Source organism: Pezoporus flaviventris, unplaced genomic scaffold (assembly GCF_033815535.1).
Source record: "Pezoporus flaviventris isolate CSIRO_AGI_PZ_B2104156 unplaced genomic scaffold, CSIRO_AGI_Pfla_v1 ptg000015l, whole genome shotgun sequence".
Taxonomy (NCBI): domain Eukaryota; kingdom Metazoa; phylum Chordata; class Aves; order Psittaciformes; family Psittacidae; genus Pezoporus; species Pezoporus flaviventris.
The window spans coordinates 39,408,145-39,435,371 of NW_026892563.1; the positions used below are offsets into that span (position 1 = coordinate 39,408,145).

The 27,227-nt window shown below is 39.7% G+C and overlaps 1 protein-coding gene across 1 annotated transcript in view; it reads left to right on the forward strand.

Moving 5' to 3' along the window:
* The window catches only part of SPAG17 (sperm associated antigen 17), a 104,787-nt gene that overhangs the window by 14,628 nt on the left and 62,932 nt on the right, over positions 1-27,227 (forward strand). Inside the window, exons 4-12 of the mRNA XM_061454195.1 lie at positions 9,559-9,690; positions 13,925-14,129; positions 18,104-18,298; positions 22,404-22,585; positions 23,872-24,027; positions 24,783-24,864; positions 25,215-25,324; positions 26,226-26,363; positions 26,447-26,560. Of these exons, the coding sequence (XP_061310179.1) occupies positions 9,559-9,690; positions 13,925-14,129; positions 18,104-18,298; positions 22,404-22,585; positions 23,872-24,027; positions 24,783-24,864; positions 25,215-25,324; positions 26,226-26,363; positions 26,447-26,560 (1,314 nt within the window). The remainder of the gene's footprint in view (positions 1-9,558; positions 9,691-13,924; positions 14,130-18,103; positions 18,299-22,403; positions 22,586-23,871; positions 24,028-24,782; positions 24,865-25,214; positions 25,325-26,225; positions 26,364-26,446; positions 26,561-27,227) is intronic.

A 27,227-nucleotide genomic window follows, 5' to 3' on the forward strand; every position in this document is an offset into this window, starting at 1 on the left:
ATCAAAAATAGGCTTTATCAAATCTGGAGATAATCATATTAAAACCCAGCCTTCTCAGTCTAAAAATGCATGTGAATAGAATTCTATTTTGTAATAAAAGATTGTTTTCATTGAACTGTAGAACAAAATTAATTTTAAAAGTTGCTGTAAAATGGAACAGCTCAGGAAACAAAACTTGTCTGGTGTCATTGTTTTGATGAGAGGGTTTGACAGTCAAAACAATTTTGGTAGCCATGCTGAATGGTGAGAAGGATAGAAAGATTTAATCTTATTTTTCATTTTAGTACAGAACAAAACAAATACTGCAGGCTCAAATGGTGTAACAAAACGGAACAATTTTCCAGTCAGTCCTTGTCAAGTGCTGTTGTGTGGATGCAAGTTAAAAGAATTTTACTGCAGAAGGACTTGGCCCTTACACTATGAATATGTAGAGGATTAATGCTCAAGAAACAGTTGGGAGTTATTAAATGAAGATGCCTTTTAGGGAGGTACTTGCTCCAGAGAAGGGTAAGGAACTTTATATCCTCCTGTGGGCACTATATACTCATCTGTTTTCAGCTCTGTTGCATCTGTTACCAAGCTCCTACCAGATACATCATAGTACAGAATATAGTCTGTTTTGTAAACAATCCCACTACATGAGCTGCTACATTTACCTGAGATATTTATTGTCTTCTGAGGAAAGTTTAATGACTTTGCCTCCTGGGTCCAAGTATTTAGTTCAGTTTACTTAAAACAATGCAAAGGAAAAAATATGTTAGCACAGGTTTAGCAAGTTTCACGACTCCCGTTGGTCTTCAGCATTTGTGACTATCAGTATGAATGAGAGTTTTGGAAGACTCCCAGTATCAGCTGAGGTTAGATTTACTCTACTCTTTATCTTACAGGAGACCTTTAAAAGCAATTCAGTTTGCTCTGCTGCCAACTGAATAGGAACAGATTATGCTATGCCAAACTGTTCCAAACAGATGCTGTCACATCCCAGGCCACAGATCTTTGGCCTCTTCATATGAACTGCAAACTTGGGCTATCTGCATTCCTCCTAGATAATGTTAAGATAGTCTAAGATTTTCGATATCTTGAGGATTTCACAAGACCTCACTGAGAAGAAGCTGCACGAGCTTCTACCTTCGTGTTCAGCTTAATTCTTCCTTCATAATGCCTTTCACTGGTAGACTTTGCGCTTGCTAAATTGCTTGCACAGACAATTGCCTTGCTAGTACCAATATCCAAGAGAATAGATTATTGTTGTTAAATGCCTTCTCATAACTTGGCTAAATGGAAAAAAAAAAATGTCCTGGTAAAAGAAAAGGCATGCACCTGGATTCACCTGCCTTTCCAGAACAGCTTAGTTCTGTCTTCTATATATATATGCCTGTACAGTATCGATGCCTTAATGATATAGGCCATCCTAGTGGCCTGAAAGGTATGTGTAAAGTAAATAATTCTAAGCCTCAGATAAGAGAAAAGGGATTTTTATTTCAAATATAGGAAACCCATGCCACCTAAAAAGAATAAAATATTACCCAGCATGAAGATATACCACCATGTTTTTGCACAAGTCTTTGCCATTGTCAGAGCATCTGATACCGCTGCGTGATCAATAATGGCCTCTGTAGTCCTCTAAATTATCAGATTATATGCCTTCCATTTGGGATTAATATATTCCATGAGACTGAACTGTTGTTGCAATGAACCAGTCAGTCCCAGAAACTGTAGTTTGCAGTCAGTTTCTAAAGGCTATCCAGCTCAGTATCCTTTTACAGGGACCCCTCTAAGGACAATATGCCAAGTTTAGAAGTTCCAGGATTTCTGAATGCTGAAGCTGGGGCTAAAAGTCTCGAGCTCCTGCAGGAGAGCAATCTGTGTCTTCTAGTCTTCTATTTCTTCAAATCTGAGAAGTTGGGTTCTATTATTTACATGAGACAATTGAACATATTAATCTTTCCATTTCATAATAGCAAATTTTCTTTATACTCCTGATTCTAGAAGCAGTGCCTTCTGCATGTATTATTTCACGACTTAGTTGTAATTATTTGGCCTGCAGCCATTCATAACACTCAAAATTGCTGACAATTTATTTTCTAGGAAAGAAACTTGATACCTTTTGAAATTCATCTGTCTATTTAAAACCTGCTTTAGAACACTGGTGGGACTCTGATTTTGCTTCCTAGATGATAAGGTTTCCTGCATGCATGCAGCTTGGTATAAAGTTCTCTGCTTTTCCTGTGGAGGTTTTGTTGAAATCTCTGAATAACTAGAGCAAACAGCAGTTATGTCTGTAAGAATGTCATCCTTAACTGGGTAGAGGGACTTTCTGGAGCAGCCAAAGGAAATGCTGTTCTCGGTTTTGTTGCCTTCAGGAATTTCAGGTGACTAGAACTGCTTAATTAAGGACAATTTTATGTAAGACGTTTTTCTCAAGTAGATCAACTAGTCCCAGAATCCTTTGTCACCAAAGGAAGAAAGTCAAATGTCCAAAGCCCTGTTGCAGAACTGGATCCAGGAGGAAAGATCCTGCCTAGGAGTTCCGTGCTACCAAGCTGGCGAGGCCATTGTGGCTTCCTGGCCCACAGGTTCTGAGGTGGCTTTGAAAACTCTGGCATGATGTAGCTTGGTGGGTTCTGCCAGAACAAGGGCTGATGAGACAACTTTGCTGCTTAAATGTTTTTGTTCTGTCTCTGAGTGGGTTCTCTTGCTAGCCAGATGCAATGTTAGAGAAGCATGACTTAAGTCCTTTACTTTTGTGGTGTTCATTGAGTGGATCCAACTGGCTGAAATTACTGGGGACAATTTACTTCTCAGAAGCATAAAATATTCTCCTTAGCATGGATTGTAGTGATAGGACAATAGGTAATGGGTTCAAACTTAGATAGGGAAAGTTCAGGTTAGATATAAGGAAGAAGTTCTTTACTGTGAGGATGGTGAAGCACTGTCACAGCTTGCTCAAGGATGTGGTAGATTCTCCATCCCTGGCAGTGTTCAAGTCCAGGTTGGACAGAGCCTTGTGCGAGATGGTCTAGTGTGGAGCGTTCCTGCCTATGGCGGGGGGGGTTGGAACTGGATAATTTTAAGGTCCTTTCCAACCCAAACTATTGGGGGGGGATTCTGTGATTCTGTTCTGCTCCACAGTGGAAAGACTTGCTGGGCAGTTTCATGCCACTGAAAAGTCAACATGTCCAGATTTGCTCATATTAGTGTACCTGTGCTTCTGAGGTCTGCTGTGACCTGAGCACAGGTCAGAGCAGACTGTTCCAATCTCCCTTTTTAAAGAGGCTTGGGTTCTGTAGTTCTTCAGAAACCACTTCAATCCTATTTAAACTATTTCCAGACAGTCAGAGTGCTAAATAGAAACACAGTATCATAGAATCATAGAATAGTTAAGGTTGGAAAGGACCTTAAGATCATCTAGTTCCAACCCCCCTGCCATGGGCAGGGACACCTCCCACTAAACCATCTCAAGGCTCTGTCCAACCTGGCCTTGAACACTGCCACGGATGGAGCATTCGCAGCCTCCCTGGGCAACCCATTCCAGTGTCTCACCACCCTTACAGGAAAGAACTTCTTCCTTATATCCAATCTAAACTTCCTCTGTTTAAGTTTGAACCTGTTACCCCTTGTCCTGTCACTACAGTTCCTAATGAAGAGTCCCTCCCCAGCATCCCTATAGGCCCCCTTCAGATACTGGAAGGCTGCTATGAGGTCTCCACGCAGCCTTCTCTTCTCCAGGCTGAACAGCCCCAACTTTCTCAGCCTGTCTTCATATGGGAGGTGCTCCAGTCCCCTGATCATCCTCGTGGCCTCCTCTGGACTTGTTCCAACAGTTCCATGTCCTTTTTTATGTTGAGGACACCAGAACTGCACACAATACTCCAGATGAGGTCTGACAAGAGCAGAGTAGAGGGGCAGGATCACCTCCTTCGACCTGCTGGTCACGCTCCTTTTGATGCAGCCCAGGATACGGTTGCCTTTCTGGGCTGCAAGCGCCTACTGCCGGCGCTCATTGACCAGCACCCCCAAGTCCTTCTCCACAGGGCTGCTCTGGATCTCCTCTTTGCCCAACCTGTAGCTGTGCCTGGAATTGCTCCAACCCAGCTGTAGGACCTTGCACTTGTCATGCTTAAGCTTCATAAGGTTGGCATCAGCCCACCTCACAAGCGTGTCAAGGTCCCTCTGGATGGCATTCCTTCCCTCCAGGGTATCAACCAAACCACACAGCTTGGTGTCATCGGAAAACTTGCTGAGGGCACACTCAATCCCACTGTCCATGTCAGTGACAAAGATGTTGAACAAGACCGGTCCCAACACCGATCCCTGAGGGACACACTCGTTGCTGGTCTCCAGCTGGACATTGAGCCATTGACCACAACTCTTTGCGTGCGGCCATCCACCCAGTTCTTTATCCACCGAGTGGTCCATCCATCAAATTGATGTCTCTCCAATTTAGAGACAAGGATGTTGTGTGGGACAGTGTTGAACGCTTTGCACAAGTCCAGGTAAATGACATCAACTGCTCTACCCCTGTCCATCAGTTCCATAGCCCCATCGTAGAAGGCCATCAAATCGGTCAGGCAGGACTACCCCTTGGTGAAGCCATGCTGGCTGTCACCAAGCATCCTTGTTGTTTTTCATGTGCCTTAGCATGCCTTCCAGGAGAATCTCCTCCAAGATTTTGCCAGGCACAGAGGTGAGACTGATTGGTCTGTAATTCCCCGGGGCATCCGTTTTCTCCTTCTTGAAAATGGGGGTTATATTTCCCTTTTTCCAGTCGTCGGGAACTTCACCTGACTGCCAGGATTTTTCCAGTATGATGGCCAGTGGCTTAACAACTTCATTTGCCAGCTCCTTCAGGACCCGTGGATGGATTTCATCAGGTCCCATGGACTTGTGCATGTTCAGGTTTTTAAGATGGTCTCGAACCAGATCCTCTCCTACAGCGGGCCCGAGGTCTTCATTATCACAGTCCCTGCATCTACCTTCCAAGACGTGGGTGGTGCAGTCAGAACCTTTGCCAGTGAAGACCAAGGCAAAGAAGTCATTCAGAACCTCAGCCTTCTCCAAATCCTGTGTAGCTAGTTCTCCCGAGAGCTTCCAGAGGGAGCCTGTGTTGTTTCTAGTCTGTTTTTCATTTGCTACGTACCTGTAGAATCCTTTCCTGTTATCCTTAACATCCCTACCCAAGTTTAATTCTAACTGGGCCTTAGCTTTCCTAACCTGGTCCCTAGCTTCCCAGACAACATCCCTGTACTCTTCCCAGGCTGCCTGCCCTTGCTTCCACCTTTTATAAACCTCTTTTTCATTTGAATTTTCCTCAGCAGCTCCTTATCCATCCAAGGAGGTTTCCTGGCCCTCCTGCTGCACTTCCTTCTAGCTGGGATGCAACACTCCTGAGCTTGTAGCAGGTGATCCTTGAATATCAATCAACAATCTTAGGCCCCCCTGCCCTCTAGGGCTATATCCCATGGAACCTTACTAAGCAGGTTCCTGAAGAGGCCAAAGTCTGCTCTTTTGAAGTCCAGGGCAGTGAGCTTGCTGCATGCTCTTCTCACTTTCCTGAGGATCTCAAATTCGACCATCTCGTGATTGCTGCATCCAAGGCTGCCCTGGAGCGTTACATTTCCAACAAGCCCTTCCCTGTTGGTGAGCACGAGGTCAAGCACGGCACCTCTCCTGTCGGCTCCTCTATTACTTGCAGAAGGAAATTATCTTCCACACAATCGAAAAACCTCCTGGATTGCTTGTGCTGGGCCATACCATGATTGATCAAAATGATTGATCATAGCATGCTATAGTCAATGAATCTACAGCAATTCAGAACTGTTTAATAGCATGTGTAAAGAAGTTTTCTTTGAACAAAAGAAATGTATCAGTATGACACATGCAGTTTTTGTTCCCTAGTCTGTGTTGAAAGCTGCCTGTGAGGTTTTCATGATACTGATGGCATATTGTAGTAAATGCAGGTTGCTTCCCACACACACATATTTTATTTTTGTGCTCAGAAAAATACATTTGAACAGTAAATAAGAACTTGATTGGTGTGTGTAATCCACATAGTCTCTTGACCGAGATCTCTCCTGCTTCAAAGTGACTTTGAACTGTGTTACCTACTAAGGGATTTTAATTACTGAGGAGCTCTTCTAGGAACCATTACATTTCTTTTAGAAAGTGTTACGTGAGTCCGAGGTATATGAGGTGGCTTGGATTTCTTACAGTATCAAGAACAAGAGGGAGCACAGGGGTTTAAAATGTTCACCCTGGATATAGGAAAGCTACACTCTGAAATGGGCTGACCACTATGCATACATAGCAAGTGATGCTACTGCTTCCAGGTAGTGATAAAACTATAAAGTTGATAATGCAATTTATGACTTTGAAAGCTTTTCTGATTATAATTTAGCTGCCACAGTGGTTCTGTATATTGAAAAGAAGGCATTTCAAAGAAAGATACCATAAAGATGCTAGCTTTAAATGTTTCCCTAACTTTAAATCCATCTCCTGTCTCAATGGTGCTGCCATCTGCCAACAGTAGTGTCACTTACAAGCATTCATGTAGTGTTTGAATAGCTTGAAATACATGCCCTTTGCACCAGGCGGCTAAATCTCTGCATGGTTCATACTGCCACCATATGAGATCAAATACTGCATCACTGAAGCCTTTCTGCACTTCACAAATGTGACCCCTGCTGTGTGAGGAATGCTAAGTTTCCTCTTCCTTTAAAGGAAAAGAGCCCTGCCTAACTGAGTTTGTCCATCCAAGTTTCCATGGTTCCTCACATAAGAAAAAGGTCGTCACTGGAGGGATGAAGGACAGCCAATCTGAAATGAATCCACTTCATAGTATCCCAAAAAAATTCCTTCTGTTCTCCTACCAAGTCTTTGTCTCAGCTTTTATCTTTCTTTAATTTGAGGCCCTGTGGATTCTTAACTGTTTATGCCAGGTGTCTGAATAAAACTCCCAGGACCACAGATGAAGTAAACATACGTAAGTGTGATACATCTAGTTTCTTTTATCTACTATGCATGGATTGATCTATGTTCTGACTTTAAATTATCAGTGATGAGGGTTTGGTTTTTATTTGCTTATGCATAAAGCAGATTTTACATTGCCGTATGCAAACTATTTGCTTTCTCTGTATTGCCAGATGTAGCGTGTTCATGTTGTCTTTGTCTTATCTGACTTCTCTTCACAGGCATGGAGCATACTTCTGTTAGATAGTTTGGTTTATACTTCTCTAATGCCACACATAAGAAAATTTGTCCTTCCAACCCACTCAGAGTCGTTCAGCTCACTATACACCTTGGACTTGTCTTTTAATTTCTGCATTGTCTACCTACAAAATAGGAATAGTTATGATGCATTGCTTTTGACTGGTGAAATGCTTTGAACTTCTCAGGAAGAATGGGTTGTAAAAGAGTTGAAGCGATTCTTCTTCCACAAACAATAAATCAGCAACTGCCATCAAGCAGGGTTACTATATATACTCTTTTGAGGAATCCTTCCAGAATCCATGTTTCCCCTCTATTGTTTTTCAAGAAATGTGCAACTCATCTAGGTTAGGCAATTGGGAAGCATCCCTTTCCATAGACTGTTAACGCCACTGCTGCAAAAATACCTGTTTGAGATTGGTATTTTTCTCTAAAGGAAATCATTATGTCAGTTCTACCAAAGTCTCTTCCTTTCAGAGCACAGATTTGCGTAGCTAGCTTTGGGGGACTACTTGCTTTTGGAATAGCTATTAATTCCTAGTGTGCCCACAGTCTGTGGGAGTTTTTAAGTTTCTTTGTTACACGGCCTTGATTTTCTGCCATGACTCCAAAGTCAATGGGAATCTTTCCAGAAGCCTTCTATGGATGGCTTGTAGAGATAGTGGCCAGTAAGTAGTCTTACTCTGCATACAAAAGATATAAAGCAGAGCTGATTTTAACCATGATGTATTTTCAGGTTAGATATAAGGAAGATCAGGCTGGATATAGGGAAGAAGTTCCTTACTGTGAGAGTGGTAACACACTGGCACAGGTTGTCCAGAGAAGTGGTAAATGCTCCATCCCTAGTAGCATTCAAGGCCAGATTGGACAGAGTCTTGGGTGACGTGGTCAGTGTGAGGTGTCCTTGCCCATGGCAGGGGATTGGAACTGGATGATCTTAAGGTCCTGTCCAACCCTAACTATTCTGTGATTCTATGTGTATGTTAAGGAGATCATCAGGTTTTTGGTGTTGGAGGGGTGGCATAATTGCTTTGGGAGGTTTTGTTTTGGTTGTTACTGTCCTTGTTATGGGATTTCAGCAAAATCTGAATTTAAAGATATTTCTGTATTTTGCTTTAATTTGTATGAAACAATAATTTGGCATGTAACAGTCTGGATTTTGGCTTTGTTTTATTCAAAGAAGCATTTTTAGTGGCTGCATTTGTTTACCTAAGTTTTACTTGAGAAGTGAGAATTTCTATGCTGAGCAAGAAGCTATGAAAGCTCAAAGCTAATGGTGGTGTTTGCATTAGACAAGACACAGTTCAGTGAGATGCAGTGTGCACCTTCATTGTCTGAATGTTAGCAAGCAAAATTGACACCATATGTGCCCACTGTAATTGCTCCAAGAGGGAGAAAAGAGAAACATGTCAGAACATTTGAGTAACACCTAATTTAGCCCATGGTTATAAAATAAAGCTGATGGTTGCTTAAAAACAAAAGTAGAAAAATATTATGGTTGTATTATTCCTCAACAGCGCTTCCTACATAGGTGAAGTTTATCACGGAGACAACGCAAGTGAAAAGAAACATATAACAACTTTTTATGGTATTTTTATGTTATTTTATTTTTTTCACAGTAAATAAAGTGGTTATGAGGCTCCAAGGAAAACAGCCCAGATGTTAGTGAGTTGTATGAAATTTAGTGGAAACAAGCTGTAAAAAACATAGTCATAAAACAGCCTGTCAATGCCACACATCTGGACAATGCAGCTGTATGTTCCTGCTGCTGTCATCGCCCGAAGAAAACTCAATAGCCTTATTTCACCCCAATTAGGCTGCATACCAGCAGAATCAGAATTACACAGGGAGGGGGGGATATTTTCATGAAGACAGACCCTCTCAAATTCCCTTCAAGAAGTTTTTATCCTTCATTCAGAGCTAGTGCCTCAGACACTGGTTACTTTGCAAACAGCACTCCAAACGATTCCCCTTCATTTGCTATCTGTTCAATGTCTTTAAGTTTATTACTTTATATTAAATAGTTGCTTGATGTTGCTTCTTTGTTTAAAGCCTGAAAAAAAATGACATTTTTACTGTGAGAAGTGTCTGTTGACCTTTACATAAATTGTAGAAGTTGTCTCTGTTTTATTTTTGTCTCATATTGTAGCAAATATAACTTCATTTGAGGTCTTAGGAAACAAAAAATAGGCAGGCATCTTACTGATACAGTGGTTTTCTGAACATGTGCTCATTTTCACCCATACGTTGTACCAATGTGAGAGAGCATTTCCTCATTTCAGCATGCAAGATATGTGTCAAGTGCAATATTAAAATGAGTTATAGTTATTCTGTTTGTTTGTTTTCCTGCAGGTGTTAGAAGTAGCCAAAGCCCTTCTGGATAACGGTGAAGAAATTCCAGTAACACTAACTGGAAAGCTGTTGAAATTTCAACTGCTTTGTCTCAAAGAGAAGGACCTTCAGAGAAGAGAAGCTGAAAAGAAGGTACTATAGTATGTCTTAGGGAAGATGCTTAATTAACTTTAGGAAGGCACCTCTATTCTAGTGTCTAGTTCATAAATTCAACTTTCTCCTCATGCCTAGCTTCCTAGATCTGTAATTGAAGAAAGATGTTAATAGAAATGTATCTTTTTTTTAAGTTAATTAGATTTCGGGTAAGAAGCTCTCCATTCCTCAAATGCAGGTGAGATGGGGGGGGAGAAGAAAAGAAAGAAAAAATACACTCCAAGAACCTTGTGCTGGAGGGAGAAGCAGTTTCTTAGCACAGTCTTAGGCCCAGTAGAAAATAAAGCTGAAAACTTACTTCAGCTGAATGTCTCTTCTGAAGAAAAGGTAGGAAAAGTATCAAGGACAGATGCAGAGCAGCGCTATGAAGAAGTTACTATCGTGAATCACCTCTCCGGAGGAAATGTGAAGAAGTTATCTTTTACATCCTCTGCACTAAGGCAGGATGAAATTTACATGAACTAATCCTGGCAGATGTTTGTTGAACTGGTTCTTTTAAAACCTTCCACTGCTGTACTTTAGCTTTTCTACAGCAGTCAGTATTACTGCTTGACTACTTCTGCAACATAGCCATTTGGAAAAGGTTTCTAAGCGTATGAACCGTATCCAATTTAAACCTGTTACCTCTTTGTCTCTTGCTGTGTATAAGGACAACAGTTCTTCCCCTCCATTCTCCAGAAATCTATTACATATTTAACTAAACAAACCCAAATATGTGCCATGGTTTCTAGTTTTTGATTATGCTTGTTCCACTCCTCTGAACTCTCTCCAAATAGTTTGTATCTTGAAGTCTGCTTCTCAGAACTGGGTAGCACATTTTCAAGTGTTCCCAAAACTTGCTGCCATGTATTCTCCGAGATCATCACTGCTAGCTCCAAGATTGCCTCAGTCAAATTGCTTATTTCTTCTAGGAGGAATTTCACCAAGTTTGCACAGAATCACAGATCACTTTTCTAACTGCTTTCTAACATCTGTAATTTAGCAAAAAGAAGTTGTCAGTAGTACATTTCAACAACTTACTGAACAGTTGGTCTTTGCTAGATAGTCCTTTTCCAGCAAACATTCGTGCAGTTGAAGACTGTTCTTGGGAAGTCATATAGTTGCTGCAATAGTTTTACTCTCTTAATTGAGCAAAAACTATAATGTAAAATGAGTTGACATGTAGGCGTAAGCAGTCTGTGCATGTAAAAGGTGCAAGAAGAAAGCAGTTTCATAGATTTTGTGTAGCTGAAAAGTCTGTAAGTTTCTTTAACAATAATTCTACTTGTGGGAGTACTCGATGGATAAAGTATAGTGCACAAGGACAAGAATATTAAATTCTAGGTGATAAACCTGTGTCCTGTTCCCACAGTATTCTATTGCAAAATAGATTAGCAAATTGTAAGGTCAATCATAGAATCATAGAATGGTCTGGGTTCAAAAGGACCTTAAGATCATCCAGTTCCAACCCCCTGCCATGGGCAAGAATGCTTCACACTAGACTATGTCACCCAAGGCTCTGTCCAACCTGACCTTGAGCACTGCCAGGGATGGAGCATTTACCACTTCTCTGGGCAGCCTGTGGCAGCACCTCACCACCCTCACAGGGAAGAACTTCTTCCTTATGTGTAACTTCTCCTGTTTCAGTTTCACCCCTTGTCCTATCACTGCAGTCCCTGACTAAGAGTACTTCTCCAGTATCCTTCAGATACTGGAAGCTGCTCTGAGGTCTCCACGCAGCCTTCTCTTCTCCAGGCTGAGCAGCCCCAACTTTCTCAGCCTGTCCTCATACATGAGGTGCTCCAGCCTCTGATCATCGTGGCCTCCTCTGGACTTGCTCCAAAGCTCCAATTACTAGATTATTATTAGATTAGCAAATGATAAGGTAAGCCACAGAAACATATGAAGAATCTGAGAAAAAAAAAAAATAATGTTTTCCATCTGAAGAGAAATGAGAAGCTGAAGCTATAGAGCAGATTTTTTTATAGTGAATTGAGAAAAGGTGGTTTTTCTCTTAGATATCAGTCAAGGCTAAGAAATAAACTGCAAAACAAAAATTTGAAGTTTAAAGGTTAGGCACTTCAATATTAAGATGGAGCCTTTAGCTTTGATTTGGCAAGATTACTCCTGTAACTATAATACTATTTCCCTGGAGAATCTGATGATAGTTGGTATTGAAGGTTGAAGAATTTCTGGAACTTGCAGTTTCTCTTCTGATGTAGCCAAGCAATCTGGACAAAGTTGTCACCTCTGGTTTATATCTACATCAGAGCGTGACAAGCAAAGACTAGAGCAGCAGCTGAAGGACAAAGAGTCAAGAATGGGAAGGGCTCATGGCTATTTGTACTGCTATTTGCAGCACAGAATGGGCAGAAACTGGCTTTTCATTTAGAATTCTTGCTCTAAATTGCCTGCCATAAAATTTTTAATCCTTTCCAACTCACTTGTACAAGTTCCATTGCCAACAACTCGGGGTTGAAACCAGGATTTTGCTAGCAGATCAGTTCCCAGAAAGCCAACATAACTGTCTATTGTTTTCTAGAATAGACACCAGTTAATAGAATGAGTTGGCAGAAGTAAACCAGCAAGTGCATAAACAAAAATAAGCTATTATGAAATGTCTGCATTTCATTAGGAGAAGCTTGCGATGCATTGACAGGTGCATGCATTGAAATTAATCTGCAGAAGAGAAGTGCTTCTGAGTTAGTGAACAGGTTCAGGTGGTAAGATTCTGTAATCTGAATCTTAAAATAACAAAATTACAGAATGTGAAGCTAATGGAAGATGAGGAACTCCACAAAAAGCTGCATCTTGTAGGGAAAGACAAATACAACATTGAGTGGAAAGGAAAGAGTCCTAGAAAGGAGAAATCTTTACTTCCTAAGGTATTAAGGTCAACTAGTGTTCTATGTTGGAGTCTTTCCAAGTTCAGAAATGTCTCTGGTTATTTGAGACTGACTTACATAAAACAATGCCGATGCGATAGATAAAGCTGATTGTGAACTTAGTAATCTGATGACTGTATCATTTGTTTTGATGTGTTTCTCAGCCTAGAACTCAAAGCAACAGTATCAAAATATTTGATTTGAAATGTCCAAAGTGGAATAAACTTGAAAGAAAATAATGAAATCATTCAAGTCCCCCATTTCACAGCACAAATTCTTTTTAAGAATCTGTTGAAGGCATTTCTGAATTTACAGAAAGGGAATGCATGAAGAAGGGAGAAGCAGGAAAAGATTTTCTGCTTCGGTTTTGAATTCCAACTAAACACAAGCTCTACAGCTGGAAAGTCTGCTTTTCCAGCGGGATCTAGGAAAAGCAACTGTGTAAACTGCCCTATCTCATTTGCATGGAGAGCTTTTCTCCTTTAATAGCCTTTAAAGTGACACCAGCAGGATAGTAATGGTGCTTTAATATCATTTTACTGTATTTAATTTAGCTTTACAATCCTTAAATGTCATTCTTGCATAGTTAGTGTGTAGTACTGCTGCTGAGTAGATACAAGATGGAGGCTTTCCTGCTCTTCTAGCACCTTTGCCTTAATATATTTTGGATTATTTGAATTTCAGACTAGCTCTGAGCTTTCTGGATTTATAGAGTGAGGCTTTGGGATACTTACAAGACCTTTTTTCATTCTTTACTCTTAAATTACGGAGCAGAACTTAATGTAGGTGGTTTTGTTTGAAAATAATGAGAATGGCTGAGTAATATCCTGTGTGAAATGAGCACAAAGTCTTGGTTCTAGTTTATAGTGGACAGATATTTGGATCAAAGGAAAACAGTGCTGGTACCATTTTACACCATACTCAAGAGTGTTAACAGAGAGGCTGAAGTCTTATCAGAAATTGAGGTTTTGTCTTATTTTCCTTCAGTCCAGGGCAGGTTTCTGGCTGATGCAAGTGCTGTAGTGGCAGCAACTAAAGCACAGGGATTCTTTATTCAACTCTTTACTCATCTTTCTACCAGAATGTTTCATTAGTTTTGTAGGTATAATGCCTACCTACACCTCACAGTTCCTTTTTAATGTCAAGACTTAACACTATGATTTAGTAAGAATATAATAAACAATGCTGTGTTTGAGAAGGATAAAGCAGAGTGCTCAAGACAGCTTTACTACATCAACATTATAGTGGCTGAGAGGGCAAAGTATTCAAATAAAAAAGTTAAAGTACTACAATTTTACAGCCCTTTGTTCTTCATGAAGGCTACAACGAGAATTTATTAATCTTGTCAGGCAAAAGAACAACAAAAAGAAAAAGATGGAGGGAAAGAGAAAACTAAACGGCTTGGCAAGAGGGAGAGCCTCCCTAGTGCCAAGGCAGCTGAGAAAGAAAAGAAAGGAAAAAAGACAGAAGGAGGCCCTCAAGCACCAGGCACTGTTAAAAAGAAAACCGAATTGAAGCGACGGGGGAAAGTGGAAGAGGAAGTCAAATACATTGGTATGTAAAAACCAGATATACTCCTGATAAACTTGTTAGAAATCTTGCAACCTAGCTTCTAACTTTGTTTTTTAGCTTCTTGAAAAGTCGGGATTTATTTGGCAATATTAAAGCATTACCACTGCATTTGAAAAGGGTACTGTGTTCTGCTCAGCATTAGGATAGATTGTGCAGTCCAAGAAATAAAATACAGATGAGGCATATGTGGCATGTTGACATCAAAATATTTTAGCATGTGTAAGACTAGAAGAAAGTGGCTAAACAAATGCTACGGAAAACCTTTCAGAATACACACTGAATGTGTTTGTGTATCCAAAGGTGGCTTTCTCCTTGTATTATAAAGTATAACAGAGCCGTATACCATTGTCTGGGGATGAAGCCAGGTTCTATACAAAGGACAATATGATTTCATTTGCTGTAAAAACATGTGAATAGAACCCAGACCTAAGAAATCTACTCCAGAAATGAGCTGTACAGAAATGAGGTACTACAGAAATGAGGTAACAAGCGCTAAGAAAATCTTTTATCTTTTGATACATAGCACCCATGGTTACAAATTTCACTGGAACAAAAAATACTGGAGAATATGCATAGCTCTCCTTATTAGATCAGAGTTATGTTTGAGCTACATCAACATAAACAGGATCTCTCTTTCTTAAGAAGCACTTACTGATTTTTGGATGCATTATGTGTACCTGCTATTCCCCAGTTGAACTGCTGCAGTTTTTCCTCCCTTTTGCAGCAGACCTTCACATGCATCTTATTCCAGATCAATGGCACTCTTCAAGCATCTAAGGAGCATCAGTCCAGGTGTTTAGAGCAAGTCTGAACCTTCGTGAAGCTGACAAAACTACAAAAGAACAGAACAGTAGCTATTTTGTGCATAGTTTTTAATTTTTTCATCTTTAAAAATCCAAGCTGAAGTGACGTAGGCAACTCATGTCATCTAACTAAAATTGGTACAGAATGTACAGTAGAGAGTGCCTGTGTGTAGGTATTCATGTGCTTCCACTAAGCCCTGTAGAAACAATTTTACTAGCTCTAGCATTTTACTCCCTACTGCCTTGAGGGATGGGCAGAAAACATCAGCTACCTGCATAAGATACCCATGCTTTGCTGCCTTCCTAGTCACAGTCAATAAAAGACAAAGTAAGGAAAATACAAATTCCCTTCAAAAACTAATAGCCATGAAAAGCATACTTTGTTTAGTATGCTTAGTATTTTTATATTATGAGCTGCTAGCACTGCTGTTAAACTATGATTTCAATGACTTGGATTTGTCACACTAGTCCCAAGGATATTTACAAAATGGCAATAGTTGCAGATTGCCTCAAAGGAGAAGCTGTTGAGGTATTTTGTGCTTGGTCACTTCTGTATATAATTTTACAGTCACTACTGTACTGAGCTAAAGCCATTCTGAACAATTCATCACATTTGTTGTGCATCCACACAGTTGGACTTAATGATAAACAAATTGATTCTGACTCATACAAAAAACATGCTCAGTGGGTTGATTTCCAGTCTGAGGACGGTAAGGAACTACGTCACAAGGAAAAAGATAACCTGACCTTGCTACTTCCTCTAGTTGGGCTGAGGAAGGCAGTGAGGAGGAACCTGTAGCCCTGAGAAGATCAGCATCCCTCAAATCCTTCATCTAGGCTACAGGAAAAACGTAACTATTGTTTTATGGAGAGGTAATTGTTTCTTTATTCATCACAATTCTACTTCAATGCCCATACCAAGAGAAAATTAAGTCAAGTACTGCCAAAATTTCTGGAGGCTATTCTAAATGCACATTAAGCGTGGTGAAACAACTCTGTCAAGGTTTTCTGTCTTTTCTTGAGAACATGACAGTTAATGTTCTCAAGGACCTCGCAGTAAAGCTTTGATTTGTATCTCGGGACAGGGTGGTGCCAGCTCCATTTCTCAGTGTCAAGAACATACTGATCTATGAAACTTTTCTACTGAGAATGTAGTACTTTAAAAATCTTCATGCATATTTCATACTTCACAAGAGTGTGAGCAGAAGATGTGAAGAACCTTGAATGATCCTTAAAGCACTCTTCAGCACTTTAGAGAATCATAGAATAATTTAGGCGGGAAAAGCACTTTAAGATCGAGTCTAACCATAAACCTAATACTGCCAGGTCCACCACTAAACCATGTCCCCAAGTGCCACATCTACATGTCTTTTAAATACCTCCAGGGATGGTGACTCCAGCGGTTCCCTGAGCAGGCTGTTCCAATGCTTGACAACCCTTTCAGTGAAGATTTTCCCAATATCCAATCTAAACCTTGCCTCTTTATAGTTGTTTTAATATAACTGTAGTAAGCAAAAAAAAAGCCAAAAGAGAGAAATGCCACAATTTGTACTCGAGAGTAGTCTGAGATGTTACTCATATCTGACCATGTCTTGAATTTGGAGATAATCTGTATCTGTTTCTGATGGTTAACAGCCTCTTTATCATTCATCCCTAGTACATTATCACCTTACTGAAAGGAATAGTTCTGATTTTGAGTAAACTTGAGTTTACTTGTGTTGCTGTCTTTCATCATTTGAATGCAAACTAGTCACTGATTATCAGAACTGACTGATTATCATCAATTTGTCATTATTAGCATAATCCTAATTATAGCTGTTTAATGGTAGGCAGTCTTCTCTTTGGCATGTATGCATTGAAATTTTTGGATCTTGAAGTGACTATGCAGCTGGCTGTCTTTTTTGTTAGGAATCATTAATGCTCAGTAATTCCTGTGTTGATGCCCCAGTTACAGCAAAGGAAAAAGCATGAAACTATGTAGTTCAGTTTCAGTGCTAGCAGTGATACAATGTTCTTCTGGTTGTGCTTTTGCTTTGTGAAATGTAAGTACCGGATTGTGGTGGCTGCTTCCTCCATCAGTCTTCCTCCTAAATCCTAAATTCTTTTATGTTTACCTAATGTTACAAGGAGAGAGACAACCATGCTGCTAGCCTGCTGCTCCAGGTAGTAACAGCATTTGCACAGCTCTGACTCTGTATCTAAGCACAGGTAGATATCAGTGCCAGGCTACCTTTTTTTCTGCCCTTGTTTTTGTCCCTTGGGTGAATGAGTCCTGTGAGTTTAGGATTGGCTAAATGACTTTAAAGTGTTTTGTGATAGTAGGCTTCAGAAAAAATCTTAATACTAAATAGAATGTAAAATTACACTAACTGTTATGTGTTCCATAGTTGATGGAAAAATACAGGTGCTTCAGTAGGCAGTTTCTTTTGTCTTAGGGTAAACAATCATGGTAGATGAATTACATCACCTGATCATCTAAGTCTTCTGGACAGCATAGTCTAAGTCTTCTGGAGAAGAGAGGACTCCAGGGAGACCTTATAGTAGCTTCCACTGCCTAACAGAGGCTTACAAGAAACATGGAGAGGGACTTCTTACAAGGGCATGCAGTGATAGGACAAAGGGGAACGGCTTCAAGCTGCAAGAGGGGAGATTTAGATTAGATACAGGAAAAAATAATTATTCACTGTGAGGGTGGTGAGACACTGAAACCTGCTGCCCAGAGAAACTGTGGTTGCCCCATCCCTGGCAGTGTTCAAAGCTGGGTTGGACAGAGCCTTGGGTGACATGGTCTCGTGTGAGGTGTTCTTGCCCGTGTCAGGGGTTGGAACCGGATGATCTTAAGGTCCTTTCCAACCCAAAACATTCTGTGATTCTATATTTTGCATAAAATTACGGACTCATTCAGTCCATGGGATCAGTAGTTCTGACCCCTTATCCTTTCACTGCAGTCCTTGATGAAGGGCCCCTCTCCAGCATCCTTGTAGGCCTGCTTCAGATATTTTGAAACTTATATGTAATTATCCTGCTGAGGTTATAAAAGAGCTGCTTCTGTGACCTTAATTTTCAGTATCCCTATATAGTCAAGCAAAACCAGTATTTATTTAGCTATTCCATGTCCTTGTCTTTAATCTGGTTTTATTGCATTTTGAATAGATGATGAACCAGAAGATGGTGCCCATCATTACTTTATAATTTTGGATTTCCACAACCTTCAGTTGTTGCTTGTGATGTTTGAGCTTGGAGTTAACATTTCGAGTGTAATTAGAATTTCTTCTGAGAATTATGAGCCGTTGCAGACATGCTTGGGAGCAACTAAACTTAAAGAAGAATCTTCACAGTCAACTGAAGGTAATCTGGTCATAAGAACAAAGTCTGTATAGGAAAGAGGCTATTACATATCCAAGACTGTTCCTGCTGTGTTTTTCTCCCTCTCTGTGCTTTGTGTTTGCGCATGCTAGCTGTGAGCAACTGTGTTTGCCATTGCAAAAATGGTAAAATTTGAAGGTAATGACTTACTAGAAAGTAGTTAGAAGTGCAGAGAGCAGAAAGCATGGGTTTGTTCAATTTCATTGTATTTATAACACCTACTGGGGATGAAGGAACAGGGACAGGTTCCCCCAGATATTTCCAAAGTGATACTATCTTTTCTTTGTCTTGTATGTATAATAGCAGGAAGACTTTAATAAACTTAGATAATTATTAAGTAAAATTTGCAAGGAAATTTTAAAGGGGAAAAAGAGTACATCTATAGTACATCTATAGATGATAGTATCTTGCATAAGCAGTGTTACAGGTAGTAATGCAAGTTTTCCTCATCATTAAGAAAGGACAGGTGGCACAGAATAATAGCTTGGCTGAACCATGCGTTCTTTGTAGACTTCAGATACAAGAAAGCATTTAAGAATTAGGAATAGATCAGGTCACTAGGAATGAGGATATATGTTTATGAGCTTATTAACACAAAATCAGAAATGGCAAGACATAAAATGGAGTGCAGGAGGAGGAACAAGTTAAATGTTTGTTAGCTGGTCATCAGAGAGGAAGAGCTGCCAGGATGTGATCCTGAGAAAACTGGCAGTGGCTAGTGTTTGGGGGTCTTTTTTGTACTTCTTGTTGGTATGTACTTCTTGTTGGAATTGGGTTGTGGTTTGTTTTTGCTATAAGTACCGTTCCAGACAGGTGATACTTTTAAGTAACCACAATTAATGCTAGTAGCAGAAAGATTTATCTTCTGGTTGTGAAGGAAGAGGTAAAATAACAGCTACTTAGGTGAGGTAGAGAACTTTTCAGATCAACTGATTCAGATTAACTTACATGGTATTCTATTTAAAGATTTGCCTGCCATTCTCATTTCTATTTGAGAACTCATAAAAAGCAAGTGAGATAGTGGAAAAAAGAGCTGTGAGGAAGAGAGGAAGGAGCACAAATAGCCAAGGCTCTGTAATCTGCATAACTTCTGTTTCTGGAAAAATACTGGAACAATAATTTATAACCACTTAAAAAAAGAATGAGGAGATGAGTAACACCTAATGTATGCAGTTCAAGAGCAAATCATGTCAGACAAGTTTAATTTCCTTACAAAATGAAGTATTGGCCTTCTGAGCAGAGGAATAGCCAGTGTTGTATAACTGGATTTTAACAAGGCTATTTCACATAGCCCACAGTAAGCAAGGTAGGTATAGATGAAAATAAATCTATAGTAGGTGCAGTCTCATTCAAAAACTTTGTCCTCTCTAAAGTAACTTTTAAAGCTTTACCCTCAAATAGGATGCATGGTGTGAACTCAAGGGAATTTGTGCTGTGTCTGGTATTATTAGGTATTGTCATGAGTATTAGAATAAGGGAGTGAGGTTCAAATGCAAATCTCCAGATTATAAATTAGAATATATCCTAAAAATACCTGAAGTAATCTGATCAAGCAAATCAATGATGAGGTAAGACCTTGTATGAAATATGTGCCAATCACAAAAACTTCAAATTATGGAAAAGAAGGTTATTAAGGATCTATAAAATTTTACTTATGAGGAAAAAAATGGAATTGTTATCTTTAAGTTTAAGAGGAGAAGGCTGAATGATGTAGTGGAAAAATGATAAAAGTTTTGAAGTTTGTAAAAGGCTAGGACAGAAAATAAAGTGTTTGAATTGCAGTCAAGGAAATACAATGGAGCAGGTAGAAGCTTTCCATAGGTGAGGTTAGTAAAGTATTGGAGTAGTCTGAGTAGGAATATTATTGAGTCTTTGAGGCTTTTAAAGTTATATTAAGACAAATGTCTGCTTGCATTGATACAGGTACAGTTGATTGTGCCTTGGAGCAGTTATTAACTAAAGTACTTCATAGTTCAGTGACTTAAAAAATAGATCGTGGTTGATCATTTCTGTAACGTACAGAGAAATTTTCAAACAGGAAGCCGTTAACCTGTAAATGCTGTTCTGTTACAGTGTTCCTGTTGTTCTTAGCATGAATACACATCAGTCATGGATTAGGGACCATAGCTTTCATGTTCCTTTTCCTTCCCAAGTGTTTGCATCCCCTAATGACTTTCATTTTGTGGTTAACAAGTCAAGCACTGTTAGTACCCTTTCCTACTGTTAATTTTCTGTTCCTCTAAACAGTCTAGTAGGTGTACCACTACTAATTCAACTTTTCTGAGAAAACTCGGATCAATCTCTCAGCCTGACAAAATGCAATTAATTTTTCCCCATTTCTGCTGGAAATGAGTGACCTGACACATCCTAGTGATTCTTGAAGACTTTAATTCATTCTGAGAGTATTTACAGGATGAAAATATACTTAAGGCAGGGACAAGGAGAATGAAGAACTGCCTGTAGGAGAAGATTGGGTTCAAACTCATCTAAAGGAGCCTGAAGGTGCTAAAGTCTATGGAACCTGGCAAGATGCATCCACAGGCCCTGAGGGAACTGGCAGATGTAGTTGAGAAGCCACTATCCATCATATTTGAGAAGCTGTGGCTGTCTGGTGAAGTTCCTGCTGACTGGAAAAGGAAACATAACTCCCATTTTTCAAAAAATGAAAAAATGAAGACCTGGGTTACTACAGGCTGCTCAGTCTCACCATGGTGCCCAGCAAGATCATGGAGCAGATGCCCCTGGAAACTATGCTAAGACACATGGAAAGTAAGGGTGATTGGTGACAGCCAACATGGCTTCACTGAGGGCAAATCGTGCCTGACAAATTTGTTGGCCTTCTAGGATGGGGCTACGGCATTGGTGGATAAGGGAAGAGTGACTGACATCACCTGTCTGGACTTGTGCAAGGCACTTGACTCTGTCCTGCACAGCACCCTTGTGTCTAAACTGGAGAGAGGCATGGATTTGATGGATGGACCACTCGGTGGGTAAGGAATTGGCTACATGGTTGCACTCAAAAGACTTGTGGTCAATGGCTTAAAGTCCAAGTTGAGATCAGTGGCAAGTGGTTTCCCTCAGGGTCAGTGTTGGGACTGATCCTGTTCTACATCTTTGTCAGCCACATGGGCAGTGGGATTTGATGCATCCTCAGCAAGTTCACCAACGACGCCAAGTTGTGTGGTGCAGTCAACATACTGGAGGGAAGGGGTACAGAGAGATCTTGACACACTTGAGAAGTGGGCCTATGCAAACCTCATGAAGTTCAAGGCCATGTGCAAGGTCCTGCCCATGGGTCGGGGCAATCTCAAGCACAAATAAAGGCTGGGCAGAAAATGGACTGAGAGCAGCCCTGAGGAAGACTTGGGCTCTCATGAGACCCCACCTGCATTATTGTGTTCAGCTCTGGGACCCTTAACACAAGAGGGATGTGGACCTGCTTGAGTGAGTTCAAAGGAGGTCACAAAGATGATCAGAGGGCTGGAGACAGGCTGAAAGGGTTGGGCTTGTTCAGCCTGAAGAAGAGAAGGCTCCAGGGAGACCTTAGGGCAGCTGCCAATGCTTAAAGGGCCTATAAGAAATCTGGAGAGGGGCTTTTGACAAGGGCCTGTAGGGACAGGACAAGGGGGAATGGCTTCACTGAATTGTTTTGTTTTAAACCCCTGGGGCCACTGGAAATACACAAGTGAGGTATTTGGCCATCATAATTACAGTTTGGAAGTGCTGAGCACCCATAAATCCAAATGAAAGCAAGTCACTGCAAGTTTGGTGTCTTTATGTCTCTCAAATTAGGCTATAGTAGATTCCAGAGTGTGACTGTAAGGTTGGCGTCAAGAGAGAATTTTCTTTTTTTGCAGTATCTAGAGCATCTTTGATAACTGATCATTACTATGCAGTGAATCAGGAAACCATACAACTTCTAGGTTCTCTGTCCATAGTCATACTGTACCTTAATCTCCAGCTTCCACACCAATAAAATCATAATAATAAAGCTTGCTTACCCTATACTTAAATATATTAATATAAGATTTGTGCTTTGTGTAAAAGGGCATTGTACTGTGATTTATCTAATAATTGCACTTTTTAGTTATAGAAGCGGAGAAAAGAAAGAACAGTGAAGCTATCAAAGATCTGGAAACATTTTGGAAATACCTGGAACCAGTTCTGAACAGTGGAAAGCCTGGATCAAGTCTCTTTGATGTTGCCAGACTTCATCACATAGTTAAGGAGAGTGCCTTTCCCCCTGATTGGTCTGACAGGGAAATGCTGGTCAGTAGATTCTGCTTTCAGAACACATGGCATGCTTTGGGGTTTGTAACATTTAAGACAGTTTAGAAATTACAGGAATTTTACCTTAGCCTTCTGTGAAACAGAACCAGTGCAACTAATATATTTGTAATCCTGATCAGAAATTATTTTCTTGTATCAAATAAGTTTATTCAGCATGTATTCACAAAGAGTCCTTTGCATAAAAATACCTGACTTGGAGTTTCTTAATATTGTAGACCACAGTAGCAGAGTTTTAAAACAGTTCAAGATACTAAATTTATTCAGCATCTTTACATAGACCCAATTTGGATATCATTGGAGAGTCAGATGTCTGTATAAAATAACACCAAAATTACAGTTTTGTCCTCATAACAGTAGGTCAATTTACTGTATTTCAGAATATTCACATGAAACCAAACTAAAATGAATGTGAGAACCCTTTTTGACAGAAGATGCTGGTTTAGCATACCCAGTACCTCTTTGCTTTGTCCAACCCAAAACATGGCTCTGGCATATTACTCATTATCACCTGCTGAGTCAGGACTATTACTGGGCACTGCAAGAGAAAGTGAAGCAGTAGGAATTGTTTCCAGCCAGGTTTCCAAGTGTAGTGAGGTAAAGGGTCAAATATTTTTCAATCCACAACGGCAGCAGTAAAAAAATACGAATTGCTAAAGCAGAATAAAGCAATATGCCATAATTCAACCTCCCCTATTTGTGGTCTATGTTATTAGGGTTAAAGGGTAGACGATGTCCTCTTAACACTTATTTATTGTACACTAAATCCTGTATATAAACAATCTGGTGAACCAGGAAGTACACTTGATCCCGAGGGGATCAGAACTAAGTCTGGCTAAAGCCAGAATGGTTTCCAAGGCAGACACTAAAAATGCCTCAATTGAGGAAATGTGTAGGCTTGCTACTTACAACATTACTTATCAGCATATTATTGATTTCATGTTAAAATATTCAGCCTATTTTGGAAAAGAAGTTTTTTATCTTGTTTACCTTTCCCATCATCACATCATATCAGGCTGTTGCTACTGGTGAATACCCTGCGAGCAGCTATATTATAGCTGAAATAAAATTAAAATGAGGAAGCCTTTTTTTCTTAGAATAACTCTGTAAAACATTTTGAATTAGTGGAGAGAAAAAAAAAAAAATCCCTTGCAAGACTTTTAAACAGTTGTAGATTTGCTGGTTAGAGAGCTAAGGACTTACATGGCTAAGTTACATGATACTTTTGTGTGCAAACTTCATCCTTTGTGTCTGATTTTCTGTCATAGCTTGCATTTGGCACTCTGGTGTTTGAAAGCATTGCTTGTTTAATGTATGACTGCCTGGACTGGAGAAGACAGCATCGTAACTACTTGGAAAACACCAAGTTTACTAATGTGCCTGCATTATCAGAGAGCAAATTGACACAACCACGTGAATTTGAGGCAAGGATCCTTCTCTACTTGTCAAGAATAACTAGTTGTAGGCTAGAAATGCCCGTCTTTAATTCTGCACTTAAAAATTCCCCTTGGACCATCACTTCATATGTAATTTTCTGTTAATAAAATTGGGATTTTTCTACTTCAGCATTTAAAATCGCAAAGAATGGGGAAGAGGGGAAGGAAGAAAAGCATTGGGAAAACAGGAAGAGGGAAATTTAAAGGTTCATACAGGCATAAAGTATCACAGGTGTAAAAATTCCTTTAATAGCTTATGATGACACCTTCTTGGGGCTCAAAACTCAACATGCCTGCGCAGAGGTACCATGTCCTGTTGCAGATCTGTGAAGTGTCAAAACAAGATTTAGTTCTGTGCAAGATCAGCTTCCTTATTTTGTTCATGGTAAACAAAAGCTTCAGTGGGCAGAAGAAAGTGGCTTATTAGGACATGTACTAGGGGCACGGAAAAATCGGCTTACTCCGTCTGTAGCGGTACTACTGAAAGCTCATTTAAGGCATTCATAAGACTATATTCTCACTGTCTTGTTCAGCTGAGAGTTAAATGGGATTTCTCTCCCCTAATATTGGCTGTGTAGAAGTTTAGCATCTGGTCTAGGGTTAGTGAAACCAAAGCTAAATTAATCAAATAATTTTTAAGTTGGAAAAGACCTTTAAGATCATTGATTTCTCCCATCTATTTGTTCAGTCCTCATTTGTTCTACTCTTTCTGATAGGTTTTATCTTTATTTTTGTTCCTTTAGGTACGATCACCATCACAGTTTACAACTTCAAAGAAAAAAGGGCAAGCGGGAGAAATTCTTCCAACACCAACTTTGTCACAGGGTATGTCTAAAGGATTAAAGCACTCATCTGTAGCTGCTCACTATGTCATTTACCTGAGCACAAATCCTTGGCATGATTTGCACAATAAGCTGAAGACATGACTCAATGTTGTGAAAGTAGTTTCTTGGTGAATACATTCTGAAAGTCTCCAGAAACTGCAGTGGTGATAACTAAGTTTTTTAGAAATCACTTTTTCTATCTGTTCCTAGTCACAGTCAGATAGATAGCTCTATAGGGGTGGATTTTGTTAGCCTTTCCAAGAAAAACTGTCTGAACATTGAACTGGTTGGTAATAAAAATTGGTATTTCTGAAGAAATAGATCATAATATTTTACCTATTATTACAACAGCTTCTTTTTTGGATACTTCTGTGGACATGAGGTATTACAATGACTTACTGAGTCTGATTCCTGAGGAATACTTTTCTGTACCCTTAATGCTGAACTGCATGTTGGAACAGGTGAGAATATTCTCATTATAATTCCTGTGGGTAATTCTGCTTAGACCTGGTATAATGAATTGATCAGAGATCAATAAATCTATCTGTTTCAGCCAAAAGTATGAGACCGGAGGCACTGACCAAGGTGGTTCAATACAAAGGAATCACAATTCAAAAGTGAAATCTTTGGTTTTCTTTTGTATTGTGTACTTACTGTGTATATCTAGTGTTACTCTAAGATTATTTTCTTCCAAGATTACAGGTCAAATATAACCAAATGAGGAAAAAAAGTAATTTTATTTTTTTTTTTTTAGCAAAGTCATTATATTTATTTTTCATGTCCTGATGCCCTGCCACAATGTTGGTGATTGTGAACTTGCACTGTTTTACTCAGTACAAAGGTCTTAGGGAAAGCCTAACATTAAAATGGCATATATTGGTGCTCATGCTAGGCAGAGCTGACTTCTGTTGAGTTTAGGCACAAGCTAGGAGTTAGCAGGGCCCTACAGCATGATTTGGAAATCCTCCTCCTTTTAGAAAGAAAATTTCAGTACAATCCTCTATTTTTTTTCATATTTTTTTTTCTACTTTTTCCAATTCAGTCTGAAAATGGACCCAGGTGAAAACACCCAAAATAAGTCCAACACCTGATACGCAACCAGTTTTTCATTGCCTGTATTCATTAACATTTCAAGTTGGAAATACATTTCTTCTTACTCTTCCGAAAGCAAGTAATAGGAGAAAATATTCTGTTTTCTATAATCTTTGTTTTGGGCAGGAACTAACACGGAAAGTTGCATTTTGCTACAGTCCTGGCAAAAATTTATGGCTGTCTGTTTGGCTATAAGCAGGTCTACTTGGTGGTTTTAAGTTAAGAAGCAGTCATACTGTAATGAAAGCTAACAACTGTCATCTTTGCCAGGTTATCGCAAGTGAAGAGGGCCTTACGCCACCTAGTCTGGTAGTACCAGAGCCTCGGGCAGATGGGCTACATCATACCATTGCAGAACACATAGCTTCTGTTCTTCCTTCTCTTTCACTTTCTAAAAGTGAAAAAAAGGTTTGTGTTGTCTTTGGTTCATTTCCTCAAATGGCAAATTTCATTATTGGTGTTTAACGCATCTTTCTTTTTTTTTTTAACAGAATCTATATGACTACTTTTCACCTAACTACAGTGAAGAAAAGCCTGTCACCCCAGAGTACCCTCTCTTATTTAACTGCCATGATACCCTGGCTCAGCGGTTGCATCTGCTGAAGGTATGGTCCCACCTGTCATATATAAACAGTTCTAAAATCCACAGGCTGTAAACACTCAATGCACTAAAAAAGATGCTGTTTTTCCAAAGCAGAGCAGTGTAGCCTACATTCTTTCCTCCTGAGATAGACACACTAACATATTTAGCCGGCTTAAGAAGTGATGAGTTACTGCCACTGACAGAGGACACATCACAGACAGAGCATGACAGTGATTTCAGTGATCTGTTGGCATTATTAATAAGAATGTTTAGCTTTTGGCATAGATGAAAGATACTACAGAACTCTGATTTACTGTAGTTAAACACTGGTGAAACTGGAAAATTCGTTACTAACTTTCCAACAGTGATTTAGCATTTGCACTAGATTAAATACTGAGATGTAGAGAAATGTGAGAAAAGACATAAAGGTTGTTAGTGAAGATAAGTGTATTCAGGTTGGCTTAATAGTTGAAGCATAGTGTATAACCAAGATGTTGCCAAATTCTAACAAAGGCAGAAATGTTCAGAGACTGCAAGGTTTGGAATTATTGCAAAGTAACAGTTTCCAGACTTTGTGAACCAAAACAAGCCAAGGTGTAGTTTTGCCATTAAACTTTGACGATACTCTGAAGACAAAACAGTTCTAGATTTCACAGTTAAGGAGCATCTGCTGGCTTCATGAATTACAA